General features: G+C 33.8%; 2 protein-coding genes across 4 annotated transcripts; one reads left to right on the top strand and one right to left on the bottom strand.

Moving 5' to 3' along the window:
- The first annotated feature begins 1950 nt into the window (after nucleotides 1-1950).
- LOC145164148 (disease resistance protein RUN1-like) lies at nucleotides 1951-10219 on the top strand. 3 transcript variants are annotated; one of them, XM_079082878.1, is made up of 7 exons: nucleotides 5249-5405; nucleotides 5897-6220; nucleotides 6298-7194; nucleotides 7317-7939; nucleotides 8074-8136; nucleotides 9583-9802; nucleotides 9887-10219. In XM_079082878.1, the coding sequence occupies exons 1-4, from the start codon at nucleotides 5280-5282 to the stop codon at nucleotides 7905-7907; spliced, it is 1938 nt and encodes a 645-aa protein (XP_078939004.1). In that variant the 5' UTR covers nucleotides 5249-5279; the 3' UTR covers nucleotides 7908-7939; nucleotides 8074-8136; nucleotides 9583-9802; nucleotides 9887-10219. The 3 variants fall into 3 exon arrangements, with proteins under 3 accessions (XP_078939007.1, XP_078939004.1, XP_078938999.1); XM_079082873.1 differs by having other exon boundaries at nucleotides 8924-9802; XM_079082881.1 differs by lacking the exons at nucleotides 6298-7194; nucleotides 7317-7939; nucleotides 8074-8136; nucleotides 9583-9802; nucleotides 9887-10219 and adding exons at nucleotides 1951-2142; nucleotides 2901-3743 and having other exon boundaries at nucleotides 4277-5405; nucleotides 5897-6030.
- A 1536-nt stretch (nucleotides 10220-11755) lies between these two features.
- Nucleotides 11756-12670, bottom strand: LOC145126870 (uncharacterized). Its single transcript, XM_079062155.1, has 2 exons — nucleotides 11852-12670; nucleotides 11756-11761 (listed from the first exon to the last, which is right to left on the bottom strand). Exons 1-2 carry the CDS (start codon nucleotides 12668-12670, stop codon nucleotides 11756-11758), a joined length of 825 nt encoding a protein of 274 aa, XP_078918281.1.
- Nucleotides 12671-13854: the final 1184 nt, after the last annotated feature.

Here is a 13854-nt window from a genome sequence, read left to right as displayed (position 1 = left end):
TGTTGATTTTTTCCCATCCCTTAACCTACCACTATTCACTCCTCACCATCCTCTATGATAAATGAAGGTTTTTTGCCACATGCCATCTTCTTCTTCCATTTGACACTTGTCATTTTGTAGGAGTTTTAGAATTTTTATTTTCCTCTTGTCATTTTTTAGGGATTTCTATTTTCTTAAAATAAAATTCCATAAAATTGTAATGGGTTCTATAAGGAAATAAAATCATGCTATTAATTTGATAATAAATTCTCATAAATGCTCCGAACGATTTAATTTCTTTTGCAAATGTTCTAAAAGATTACATTATGTTATGTAAAGTATTACTTCATAAAATATTTCATGTTTATGTATTGATATTAAATTTTTATTTTTAATAAACCCGTGTAATACACGGGTCTCACACCTAGTTTACCTAATAAGCACATGACTTTAATACTTCTCCGAGTCATACCTGATGATACCTAATTCATCGTGGGCTTTAAACCAAAGTTTTGAAACCCAAGTCGTAATCAGACTTATAAGAAGTAGAAATTAATCAAAATTATGAGAACTTGAGTCACACAATGAATCACAGAAGATGAAACTCATACCTCGTAGAATTGCACAACATGTGTTCAAACCAGATGCAAGTAAGTTTGTTGATTTGTGAATGAAGGTGTAGGAGATCTTATGTAGCTAATTGATGGGGGGGTGAAGGTGATCTTGTGTAGCCATTAACAGAGGCAACATAGATGGCCTTTCAGTATTTGATTTTAAATGAACGTAAAGAATACTATCGACTTTTGGGCAGTGTTGCAGAAATCGGCATTGGCTGCCGATTAATTAGGGATTAATCGTTTGGCGGTCTACAACCGATTACGATTAGAGGTTCCTGACGGAAAATGGTTAATATCGGTCAAACTCGATCTTCACGGTATTTACTACTCTTAGGCTTGGAAAATTAAAAAAATTCAAAATTTTAAAGATCACATCAAAATTTACAAAAATTCAAAATTTTAAATTTTCAAATATTAAAATATTATACAAAATATTTCATATTTTCCAATTTTGAAAATTTTAAATATTCAAATACTTATTTTCTTAGGATATATTAAGTTTTCAAATAGTTTTATTAATAATTTAGGGTCCCTGATTAATTTCCGATCAATCCCTGCCTAAACCGATTAATCCCTTAACCCCCAATCGACCGCCGAGGTCTAGCCGAACGTTTTTTATAATCTTGCTTTTGGGTTTATGGGTTTTGTTAGAATGATAGAGATGATAAAGAAGGCAATTTTGAGGTTTCTTTAGGATGAACAATTTATGGTTTTCTAAGGTTGCGTTTGGTTGTGGAAAACTATTTTCATTTTTCAAGAAAATGTTTTGAGAAAATAAAGTTGAGTTTTCATTGAAAACTTTGGAAAACACGTTTGCTTAGAACCGGTGGAATTTTCATTTTTCATCTTAGAAATTTTGAAAACTTTGGAAAACTATAAAAATCAATTTTCTAATTTACATACAATTTGGAACAATAAAAATTTTCATTTTCTTAGAAAACTTTAGAAAACTGAACGAATCAAACATATTTTCAAAATTTCTGTTTTTCTTAGAAAATTTTCCATAACTAAAAGTATCCTAAGTTTTTCATCATTAATGATAAGAAAATGTTTCAAGGCTTTTTAGAGACAAAAGTTCATATCTTGGTTTTCAGGTTTTTTTAGAGAAGAAAATCATATCTTTATTGTGTATGCTTTGAAGAAGATTGTAGTTAGGGACAAAACAAATTTTTTTTTTTTTTAAATTAAAAAAAAGTAACTCATAAAAAGTCTAAAATAAATTAAAGTTCACATAAATGTCATTTTTACAAACTGGAAGGACCAAATAAACAATAAATGAAAACACAAGTACCAAGAGCATAAGAGTTCTCATAGTTGTCTGAATTCGTCTACTTTCGTTAACATTTAAATTACTTGGAAAAATGAAAGAAAAGTCAACATTCTCGTCTCTCCTCTGTCGCCCTCTCCCTTCCTTCTTCGTTGACTCGCCGTTTACCTGACGACTTACCGCCGTTCGCTCTCTTCGCCGTTGGTGCGCTATATCACGCTGCTTCAGGTCTCGTTGTCGTTCCGTAGACATGTAATCATTAAGGCACATTATTCCAAGGTAGTTTAATAAGCTGTCAGTCTTATCTCATCGATCATAAATCATATATAATCATTTGTTCGTTCATCATCAGATGATTGAAATTCCGTTTATTTCAATTACTTTTTGTTCAGTTCTGTATGTCAATTAGGATATCGAGAATTTCTAACAAAACTTTGTGCATATTGTAAAAAGTTCTTGGTTATTTCTTTTATATTTTCCAATTTATTAACATGATTTTTTACATGTAATTCTTTTTGAATGATATTAAAAGGGAAGCTAAACACTCATAGTAAACAAGCTTTAATATTCTATTGTATAAGCTCTATTCCACTGTGCAAAACTTGCTGACTAAACCAGATTGTAAGAAGTTTTGATCTTGCCAAGTTGTTTCGGATGTTATATTTCTTGAAACAATATTAGGATCTTGTTAGTCCGAAGTTTAATTCATAAATCACTTAATTAGCGCTTAGTTTATATGGAAATAAACTGGATTAGGTTTTTTTAGCTACAAATTAACAGGGGATTTTTTTAAGATGGGATATTGCTAGTGCAGAGTTTAAATCATAAATCACTTAATTAGTGGTCAGTTTATTTGGAAATAAAGTAGATTAGGTTTTTTTAGCTACAAATTAAAAGGTTGTTTCTTTAAATTAGGATATTACTAGTGCAAAGTTAAAATTATAAACCACTTAATTTGTGCTCCAGTTTATTTGGAAATAAACTGGATTAGATTTTCTTTTGGCTCCAAAATAACAGGGGGTTTCTTTTGATTGCAGTCTAAGTTGCAGCATTTATATCTGCTTGAGTCAATATGCTTGGCTCACGGGTAGTTTCTGTTTGATCTTTGGTCTGTCAGTGTGCACCTCAGAAGGGAAAACTTGGCACAACTGAACTATGCTTCTTCTAGATGTGCATTTAGTTTTTTAAAATGAGGACACAAACCAGTGAAACCAAAATTCATAACCGATGATGTCCGGAGGAAACTGAGTTTCAGAGCTTTTTGGGATACACCAACATATAAGGAGAAATGAAACAGATATACACAAAATTGGGCGAGGGTGAAGGGTCATCATCACATAACTTATAATGGTTGTCCTCTCTGAATTTTCAGAAGGATCTTCATCATCTTCATCAACTCATGGTCATAGATACGACGTGTTTTTAAGTTTCAGAGGTCTCGACACTCGTAATAGTTTCACTGCTTACCTTCTTAAGGCTCTTGTGGATGCCAATATCACTACCTTCTTGGATGATGAAGAGATTGAAACCGGGGAAGATCTGAAACCAGAATTGGAGAGCGCTATTAAGGCATCTAGGGCTTCTGTTATTGTTTTGTCCAAGAATTATGCTAGTTCATCATGGTGCCTTGAGGAATTAGTTTTGATCCTTAAGCAACGTGTGAAATCCAACCAAATTGTCATCCCCGTATTTTATCACGTTGAGCCGACCCATGTCAGGAAACAACAAAGTAGCTTTGGAGATGCAATGGCTAAGCATAGACGGATGATGGAGGCGGAGACAAATGAAAATAAAAAAAGTCAATGGGATCAAAAGATTGATCGATGGAATAAAGCACTTAAAGAAGTTGCTGATTTGAAAGGGAAGGACGTAACCGGCAGGTAACCACTTTTTTACCCATATCTTCAACGTTCAATTTTGTTTGATCAACACATGGAATATCAATAACATCTTCTCCCTATGCATTCCAATAAGAGTCTTCAATATCGTCGAATATACATATTCTTTTATATGCTTTCTATTAAAAATCCAAAATTTAAATGATTTCCTATGTGTCTGCTATTAATTATATATATCATACTACCTTACAATCAGAGCGGTTGTTGTGTTCATGCAAAACTACATTGTCATCTAAGTTTAATTTGATGGCATTGTATTCCTATTAGTGAAATCTTGTATTACATTGGTGGTGCTTTGGTCTTGTTATTTGAAAATTATAACCATGCACATTAGATGCTTATATGGTCGGAACTTAGAAGTGAAAATATGATGTATGTTTCATGTGAAAACTTAATTAAAGTAATAGCTTAATATGATATAATTTTGATTTGGGTCTTTGGATAAATTAAAATTTCAGATCTAGTTTACTAGTTTTGTGGATTGTGTTGTACTTATTATTGAAATCAAGTTTCAGGTTAGAGATGGAATTCATTGAAGAAATTGTCCAGGACATCTACCATAGATTACGTTTACCCTTAAACAGTCCTCTGCCACTGCTTATTGGAATGGAGGATTCCATTACATTTGTCACTTCATGGTTGAAAGATGCATTATCGCATACGATTGACATACTCACTATTTTGGGTATGGGTGGGATCGGGAAGACATCTTTAGCCAAATATATCTATGGATTACATAGTCTTGAATTCGAAACAAGCAGCTTTATTGGAAATATCAGTAGGAGATGTGATGAAAAATTTAGTGGGTTGCTTGAGTTACAAAAACAACTCTATGATGATATTTCAAAGGCACGTTCAATCAAAGTTCATGAGGTTTCTATATACACCTCAAAGATAGAGAATGTCGTAAGTCGTAAAAAAGTGTTCCTAGTTCTTGATGATGTTGATAGTCTCCATCAGTTGGATTCATTACTTGGGAGCAAAGGTTTTCATCCGGGAAGCAAAGTTATAATAACAACAAAAGACGCATGGTTGACAGAGAGTTGTGCACAATTTAAAACGAATGTTAAACCCAACCATGCCAAACACTTTCTTCAAGTCTTAGATGAAACTGCATCACGAGAACTATTGTGTTTTCATGCATTCATGTCCTACACACCCAAGGCAAATTATGAGGAGGTGACAGGAAACTTTGTGAAGTATTGTGAAGGACATCCAATGGCTCTTGAAGTTTTGGGCAAGTCTTTACATAATCGAGATGTAGCATACTGGGAAGATTGGATAAAACAACTAACGAAAGAACCCGGTTCTCCTATAGATAATGTTTTGAGAATGAGCTTCAATTCTTTGCCATCAAAAAATGATAAAGATTTGTTTAAGCATATTGCTTGCTTTTTTGTTGGAAAAGATAGAGATGTTACTGAAACAATATTGGAGGCATGTAATATAAACATAAGATCTGGGATCACAAATCTTGTTGACTGATGCCTTCTTAGTATCGGATCAAATAACGAATTGATGATGCATCAATTGCTTCAAAATATGGAAAGATTCATAGTACATCAAGAATCACCTCACAAGCCATGGAAGCGAAGTCGATTATGGTGTCATGAAGAGTCATTCAAAGTGTTGAAACAAAACAAGGTAAGATGCCATTTATACTCATTAGTAATAAGCTTAAATGCAAGAAATATCATCGTACTTCCTTTGATTTGTTGATTTCTACTTTCATTTCTTCCTATTACAACATTATACTTAGAAAAATGTACCTTGCTATGACAATGTCATTCAAATACAAAACATTTTTCACTGCTAAATTGTGTAGATTTATCAGTATATAATATACTAATAAAAATTTGTATATAATATCTAATAAAAATTTGAGAACACAATAGTATAATTGGGTATATTATTCAAAGTACAATGTCTTAAAAAGAAAAAAGAAATTGAAAGTACAATGTTGTAATAGAATTAAGTTAAAGTAGGATGCTATAATACACAAAATATGAAAGTATTTTGCTATTTCTTGCCTTTCATTATCCCTTAGCAACATGCATAACCAATATGTATTTTCAAAGTATTCTGTATTCTCTATATACTTATTTTTATTTTTTTGTATTTACATCTCTTCATAGGGTACAGAAAATGTTCTAGGCCTTGTCCTTGATATGCGAATGCTTGAGAAAAAGAAGTTTCATGCATCATTTGAGCTAAAAACAGATGCATTAAGTAACATGGACAATTTGATGCTACTACAACTCAATTATGTGCAAACTACTGGGCCTTATGAGAATTTTTCAGAAGAACTAAGATGGTTGTGTATGCATGGGTTCACTTTAAAGTCTATACCTTCGGACTTGCCGATGGATAATCTGGTTGCTCTTGATATGTCATATAGCAATATTGAATCATTTGGAATTCGTTATAGTTATCCACAACGACTTCAAAAGAGGCAAAAGGTAATTTATCTCAGTCTATTATTTTTCCATGTTCGCTTGATAAAATTCAGTACTATTCTAAGTTATCTCCATATCAGCTGTTAACTGGATTTTGCTTAGAAGACAAAAGGTTGCCTCAATCATTGAAGATTCTAAATTTAAGTTTTTGTCAACAACTTCATAGTCTGGGTGGCTTTGACCAACTCCCTGCACTTGAGAGATTAATACTTATAGACTGTATTGGTTTGCTTGATGTTTGTGAATCAATTGAGCAATGTGTTGAACTTGTCCATGTTGATCTGAGCTACTGCAACAAGCTTGAAAATCTTCCAAGAATGATAGGCATGTTAAAGAAAGTTAAAACACTATTGATAGAGGGTTGTAATCTCAGTGAATCTCGAATCCAGGTTAACGATATTGATTCCCCTGAAAAAAGCATAGTAACCTTTTCCCCCACCATTCCAGAGGCTACACCAACTTATTCAAAATTCTTTACCATATCTTTACCGAGATCTTTAGTAAGCTTGTCGCTTGCAAATAATAACTTGTCCACCGAATCCTTTCCCATGGACTTCAGTAGCCTATCTATGTTAAAGGAATTATATTTAGATGATAATCCCATCGTTTCCCTGCCATATTGTGTTAAAAGCCTTCCTAGGCTTGAGTCACTTAGTATGGTAAATTGTAATTTGCTTACGTCAGTCGATCATCTTCCGCATACACTAACATATTTGGACCTTCATTCTAATTCTAATAAGCCTTTGCTACAAAAAGTTGTGTTTGATCCTGACATGTCCCCGCTCGAGTTGTCAGTAGACTGGAAGATGTTTGCAACTTCCTCTTTTGAATTTGAAGGATTGGTCAAAATCCAACCAATGGCTGGTATTGATGAAAAGTTATTACATAGTTTCGGCTGGACTAAGCTAGACTTCCTTAATGAAAGGGGCTTGCGAAGTGATGTTTGGTTTTCTGGACCAAAGGAATCTGAAATCCAGGTTTGCTCTTGTTAAGTATGTCTTTCTATATATATATATATATATATATATATATATATATATATATATATATATATATATATATAATATGGCAATCTAATGAAGGTGGTGGTGTTTGGCAGGTGTATTATGAATTTGGAATATTCAGCACAATTTATGGAGGTGAAGAGATGCCGAATTGGATTACAGTGAGAAGCAGTGGGCCATCAATATCATTTACAATCCCATCATCTCCTAACACGTTTAGAGGATTGAATTTCTGTTGTGTGCTGACATCTCAATTTTTTCTGGAGGAGGGGCTTGGATTTGTAGATGATGTACCTCTTAATTTGCCAGTGATCATAATTAGTAATATTACAAAGAACCTCACTTGGATATACAACCATTACATTGACATAGTCTACCTAAGTGGAACTTATTTGACGTTGTTAAGCCATTGGATGTTTGGGATGAATGAGATGGAATGTGGTGATCAGGTTACTATTACTGTTATCCTAAGGCAGAAACCATATGATATTGGTAGTGCGGTTACAAAGGAGTGTGGAGTGAGTTTTGTGTATGATGATGGAAAAGAAGAAGAAGAAGAAGATGTGTTGGGTTATTACAAATCATGGAATCACATCATTGGTCGAGATCTCACTGGATTTCAGTCAACCACCGGAGAATACATCCTAAACAAAATTCGAATTGTGCTGCCTTATGTTGGTATATGACAGTTTGTGTGGAGAAGGCGCCTGTTTTAAAGGTAGATTTCATTTTTATGTATTACTTTATATCAAAAGCCGATAATAATTAAATGATAGTGCTTTAGTAATAAATAATTCATGATTTGATTTACTGCAATTGTTGTCAAGTCATTAATCTATTTATTTTCTTTAGATGAGGTGCAGTTCAGAGCTTTCTCTTAAAGGAAGTCCAACGTACCAGAGGATGGCCCCTAAGGTACTTTTATCCCAAAAACTCTTTTCTCATCACCATAATATAAAATCACACAAACCAACAGACTTATGCTTGTGGCTCACCCAACCTTTTCTCATCTCTAATGTTAATGGAAGGTGATTTTGTTTTGGTGTTGTTTTGTCCCAGGGAGTTGGATCTTTTTTTATTTATACATATATATCTCCTTTGCAAAAAATACACAGCTAATTGCACAACAGGATTGATCACATGAATGACACATATTTTTGCTAATAAACTGAGCTTATTGTGTGGGTGTATATATATATATATATATATATATATATATATATATATATATATATGTCTGCCGAAATTCCTCTCAACCTCCATACATATGCTTGATGTGCTTTAAATTGATAGAAACTTATCAAGATTCAAGCAAAAAATGGATTTGATAGCTTGTCAAAATAACTGGAAAGATGAATGCTATCCTTTATGTTTGTATAGTGATTTATGTGCTTGCAGAAAAGTAAACAAATGCACAAGCGGATGTCTTAATATATCAAATATTTCCATGAATAATAAATTGTGATGGTTTTTATAGGTTTAATTAACTGCAAATGTATTTTATAAGTGAATTTGAGAATGCAGCTAGGCAGCACCATGAAAACCATTGCTGTTGCCAAATTTATGGGTGATCGATACCTTAAGTTTTTTCATGTGATATTTCATCAATTCTTATAATTAGGTGTGTATTCTGAAAAAAGAAAACAATTTTTGATGATTTGATAATAGTAGTTTTTTTTTTTTCTATTCCTTTTAATGACAGTTTACAAAGAGGGAGGAGTCGACTCTGCTAGACACATTACTGTTGGTGACACATTAACAGCAACTCCTTGCTATATATTTAAAAAAAATAATATAATGATAATTTTCATTATAATGTTAAAATATGTTTTTAATGTGTTTGAAGTTGAAAAAAGGTTTTAGTGTAAAATTTACACAACAATGTTATAGGTTATAATGTCATTGTTGGAGTTGGTCTAAATAAAGAAGCACCGCTTTTATATATATATATATATTTTTTCTAAAATTTCAAAGAAAATACCATACACAAATTGGTATCAATTCTTGATTTTTAATATCCATGAGTTTATTAATTGTTTTATCATGATGTTTAGAAAGATATAATAAGTTTCAGTCAAATATGTAATTAGAAGTATTATTAAAGATCTTGTGTCAAGTTTTATTTTTTAGGGATAATGACTTGATAGGGTAAGTTACTTTTTGAAATGTACACATTTAGTCCTTATTCTTTTTTTTTGTAAATTAAACCCTTATACTTTATTAATATGCACACAATAGGTCCTTTTGACCGGATTCTATAGGTTTTGCTGATGTGGAAGCACACATGACACTAAAAACAACTGCATAACAATTAATTAGCTTAGTCACTCCTTATAAACGAATGTTAACATCCAAAATCAGGAGGAATCACCTTCAAACTCGAACACATAGTAGATAAGAGAAGTGGAGAATTCGTAGAAGAAGAAAGAAGATGTCGAGTAGCTCAAGAATCTCCACATGTTCAAGCAATCACAAAGTAGATAATGAAGTCCTCTGTGATTGTGAACTCCCTTCAAGAATTCGTACCTCCAAGACCAAAGATAACCCTGGAAAGAAATTCCGAGTGTGCCCTAACTCATTGGTAAGTACCTAAATTGATTTTATTTGTCAAATCGCATCAATTTTCTTCCTCTTATCTTCTATGTTGTTGATTTTATTACTACAGAAACCAGGGAAAAAGTGTAAATTTTAGGAATGGATTGATGAAGAACCTGAGAATATGAAGCCCATTGCAGAAGATACTCTTTCAGATGTTGCGGATTATCTTATACAAGTTTTAGAGGATGTGGCATCTGTTAGAGAAGAAGTGAAACAGTTGAAGTGTATGATTTGTGTACTGATTCTGCTGGTCATTGTTAAGCTTATGTTTTAGGGTTGAAGATATACTTCTGGAGGTTTTAGGGGATTTTGATGTAATAGACTTGTTGTGTAATTCTTGTTTATGTAATGGATGTTGATGTACTTTATGTTTATGTAATGGTAAAGTTTATTGCTACTATGTATGGATGTTGATGTAATTAAGTTAGTCAAATGGAGGTAAAACCAAGACAAATTACAGGAAATATTTTTATAGACAATTAAATGTAAAGACAAATAAAAGTGGCTGACAAAAGGCATCAAGCCATTTAATAATTACAAAAGATAAGCCCACCAGGAGGGGTAATACAATAATTTAGTTCAAAATATTCGACAAGTACATCAAAAGTAAACAACTAGTAGGGGTAATATAGTAATTAAGTTCAAAAGATTACCCCATGGTACATCAAAATATATCACATGCATTACCCCACTATACCAAAACCTAATTACTCTAAGGTCACAGGTTTGTCTTGGCTGCATCCAGTTCCATCATTGAGTTTAACATATTTCTGAAGACCAATTTCTGTGATTCTTTCTGAAAACTTTCTCACCCTACCAGCATCATTCCAAGGAACCTTCTTCATAGGAATTCTCTTCACAGGAGCCTTCTTCACAGGAGCCTTTTTCACGGGAGCTTTCTTCACAAGAGTTCTCTTGACAGGAGTTGGAGTTGATTGACTTGGACCTGCTGTGCTTGAAGCTGGAGTTGATTGACATGGACCTGCAGTGCTTGGAGCTGGAGTTGGCTTACTTGGGCATGTGGCTTTGTTGTGGCCAGTTTGGTGGCAAATGGTACATCTTAGAGGAATGCCTGCCCTTGACACAGTATGCCTTGTGTGCCCACTTAGCTCTTTTTCTGCCTGATCTCTTTTCCTTTTGACATATGGCCTGCCAGGTAACCTCCTCTTTAATGGAGGCAAAATAGTATGAAGTCCTTCAACATGTGGGCACTCAGAACTGTATGGCATGTTCACATGATACAAAAGCCTCCATTTCTAGGTTCAATGATGAAATTGCTGATATGGCATGTTCACATTGAATGCCTGTGAGTTGCCAGCTTCTACATCCACATGCCCTCTGATTCAGATCAACAGCATACCTCTCATTTCTTAAGAACACTTCAAATTCTTTGTAGCCACTCACATAAGGTACCCAAAATCTGTCAATATACAAGAAGATAGTCAGTTACCATTATAAACCAATGTATAACTAATGAAATTGTTACTAACCTTTGCAATTCTTTCAAATCCTCTATCTCCCTTCTGATACTTGGGCATATGTCCAAATCCCAACTCAAACCATTTTGCTTCTGCATCCATAACCTCTGCATTGCCCAACATATTATGTCCTCCAACATTGTTATCAATGGTTTCCTTCTAGCATCAAGTACAGCAGAATTGAAACTTTCAGAAACTCCATTCTCTACTGCATCACAGTCCATACCCTCTCTAAAAAAAGCCTTTGACCAACACCTTGGATCCCCATCTATGAGATAGTCATAAGCCTGCTTTCCAAGGACTTAATCTCATTCATTGCTGCTTCAGACTTTGGTACAGTTGTTGCATTCACAGCCCTCCAAAATGGTTTAAAGTATTGTTCTCCTTTAAATTTTTTGTGGAAATTAGCTAGAATGTGTCTAGCACATAATCTATGCCCACATTAGGAAGTCTTTCCTTCACAACTTCAAATAATCCATGATTCAAACAATTAAATGATTAGTTAATTAAATGATCAAAACAATTAAAGTTAATTGAAAAAATAGAATGATTACCTCGTGGCCATCTGAGAGGATTGTAATGCCATGACCATTCCACCCTCCAATGTCTTCCATCAGGTTGTCCAAAAACCATTTCCATGTCCTTTTGTTCTCAACATTGACTACTGCCCAAGCTAAGGGATATATGTTATTATTAGCATCTCTACCCACTGCTGATAGGAGCCCCCCTCTACAAACACCCTTAAGAAAGCAACCATCAACCCCAATTACATTTCTGCATCCATCTAACCACCCATCCACAACACCTTTAAAGCAAACATAAAACCTATCAAACATCACAGTATTATCAGGTTGTGGCTCCAAGAACACCTCAACATGTGAACCTGGATTAGCCCTTCTGATTTCAGCTGCATAATCCCACAATCTGGCATAATGTTCTTTCAAACTTCCCTCAACTTCAGACAATGTTAACTTTTTTTCATTCCTACACCGCCCAACACTCACATTAATGTTGTATCTCTTAGATACTAGGGCTTTCAATTTCCTCAAACTCAGTTTAGGACTCTCCAAAACATCATTCACAAATTGTTTCCCTATCCACTTATATGTTACAATTGACCCAAGTTTTAATGCCCTACAACACTTATGCTCTGTTATAAGAGACTTAATCTGAAAAGTGTGTTCCTCTTTCATCCAGGAAGCATACAATATAAAAGGGAATGTCAGATTCTTTCCTTTACAACATCTAACTAGCAACCTAGTCTTGTCATTCTTTTCATACCATAGATCATAACCATTTGCTACAACATAGCAACTAAGAGAGTATTTAAGTTCAGCAGTAGTAGAGTATTTCATACCTAATCGAGGCTTCATCTCATTCTATTCCTGAGTATGATCATGTCTTGGGTAGATAGGTCGTATTGCAGTATGATCTTCTTGAACCAAGTCGTCATTTTGTATTGGACAAAGTTTGCTGAGGAAATGATCATTGAAGTTTCTTTTGAGATATATAACTTCATCGTCCTCTACATGTTCAGCTTTCAGACCATCTTCTAAAATGGAGTCAACATCATCAATAGAAACCAAATCTTCATCTTCAAGGTCTGCTTCTTCCTCCTTAATCCAATCAAACAAAGGTTCATGATAATGATCCACATACACATCCAATCTATTCTTTTCATTGATATCTTCAAGAAACTCATTAAAATCGCAGTCATTCTGAATAGCATGTAATCCCTCCGACAACCTCACTTCATGTGGACAGTAATACACATCTCTGCATCTTCCATTAGTAAGCTTTTCAAGAAAGAGGATGAAATCAGGGGAGTTGATCTTGTTCACAACCGTGTATGGTACAGAGGCTTTTACTCCATTAAAATACATCAATGGGGTAGGTGTGAACACCCCATTATAGTGTACATCAACGATTGTATCTGCATCTTCTGGCACTGTTGATGGTGATTGTGAGTCAAGAAGTTTGAGGGATTATCGGCTGAGTGAATGGAGGAATGGCTGATTAAATGAGCCCTAATTGTCGTTTCAATGTGGTGTAATTTAACAATATCCACGTAAGGTGACATGTGGATGCCACCTGGTTATTTCATTTCAAGAAAATAAAATAAAAATCGTATATGACCGGTAAACCGGCTATAGCCGATCAAAAGGATTGCATAATTACAAAAAATCGGGTATAAGGGTTTAATTTACAAAAAACAAAAAGAATAAGGACTAAATGTGTACATTTCAAAAAGTAACTTACCCTATTAAGTCATTATCCCTATTTTTTAATATACGACAAATTATGTAAAATACTTGGATAGTCCTTGGTTTTGGGGTTTAGTTAACGAATCATTAATGAGACATTGATTAGTCATGTGTCACTTTTTGGTTACTTTGCTCCATCGGATAACATTAATTTTCTCGATGAGTTATAGGAACATTAGTTGTGTGAAACAAGTCATGTTTATTTTCTTACTTCTAAGAAAAAAGGAAAAAATATGTTTTAAGATTTAGAAGAACTACACATGGTATTTTGGGTATGGTTCTAATGCAATTTG

The sequence above is a fragment of the Lactuca virosa genome, chromosome 1 (genome assembly GCF_052849685.1).
Source record: "Lactuca virosa cultivar CGN04683 chromosome 1, Lactuca_virosa_CGN04683_v6, whole genome shotgun sequence".
Taxonomy (NCBI): domain Eukaryota; kingdom Viridiplantae; phylum Streptophyta; class Magnoliopsida; order Asterales; family Asteraceae; genus Lactuca; species Lactuca virosa.
Note: the sequence above shows the minus strand (reverse complement) of the source record. Positions and strands in the feature narration are given on the sequence as shown.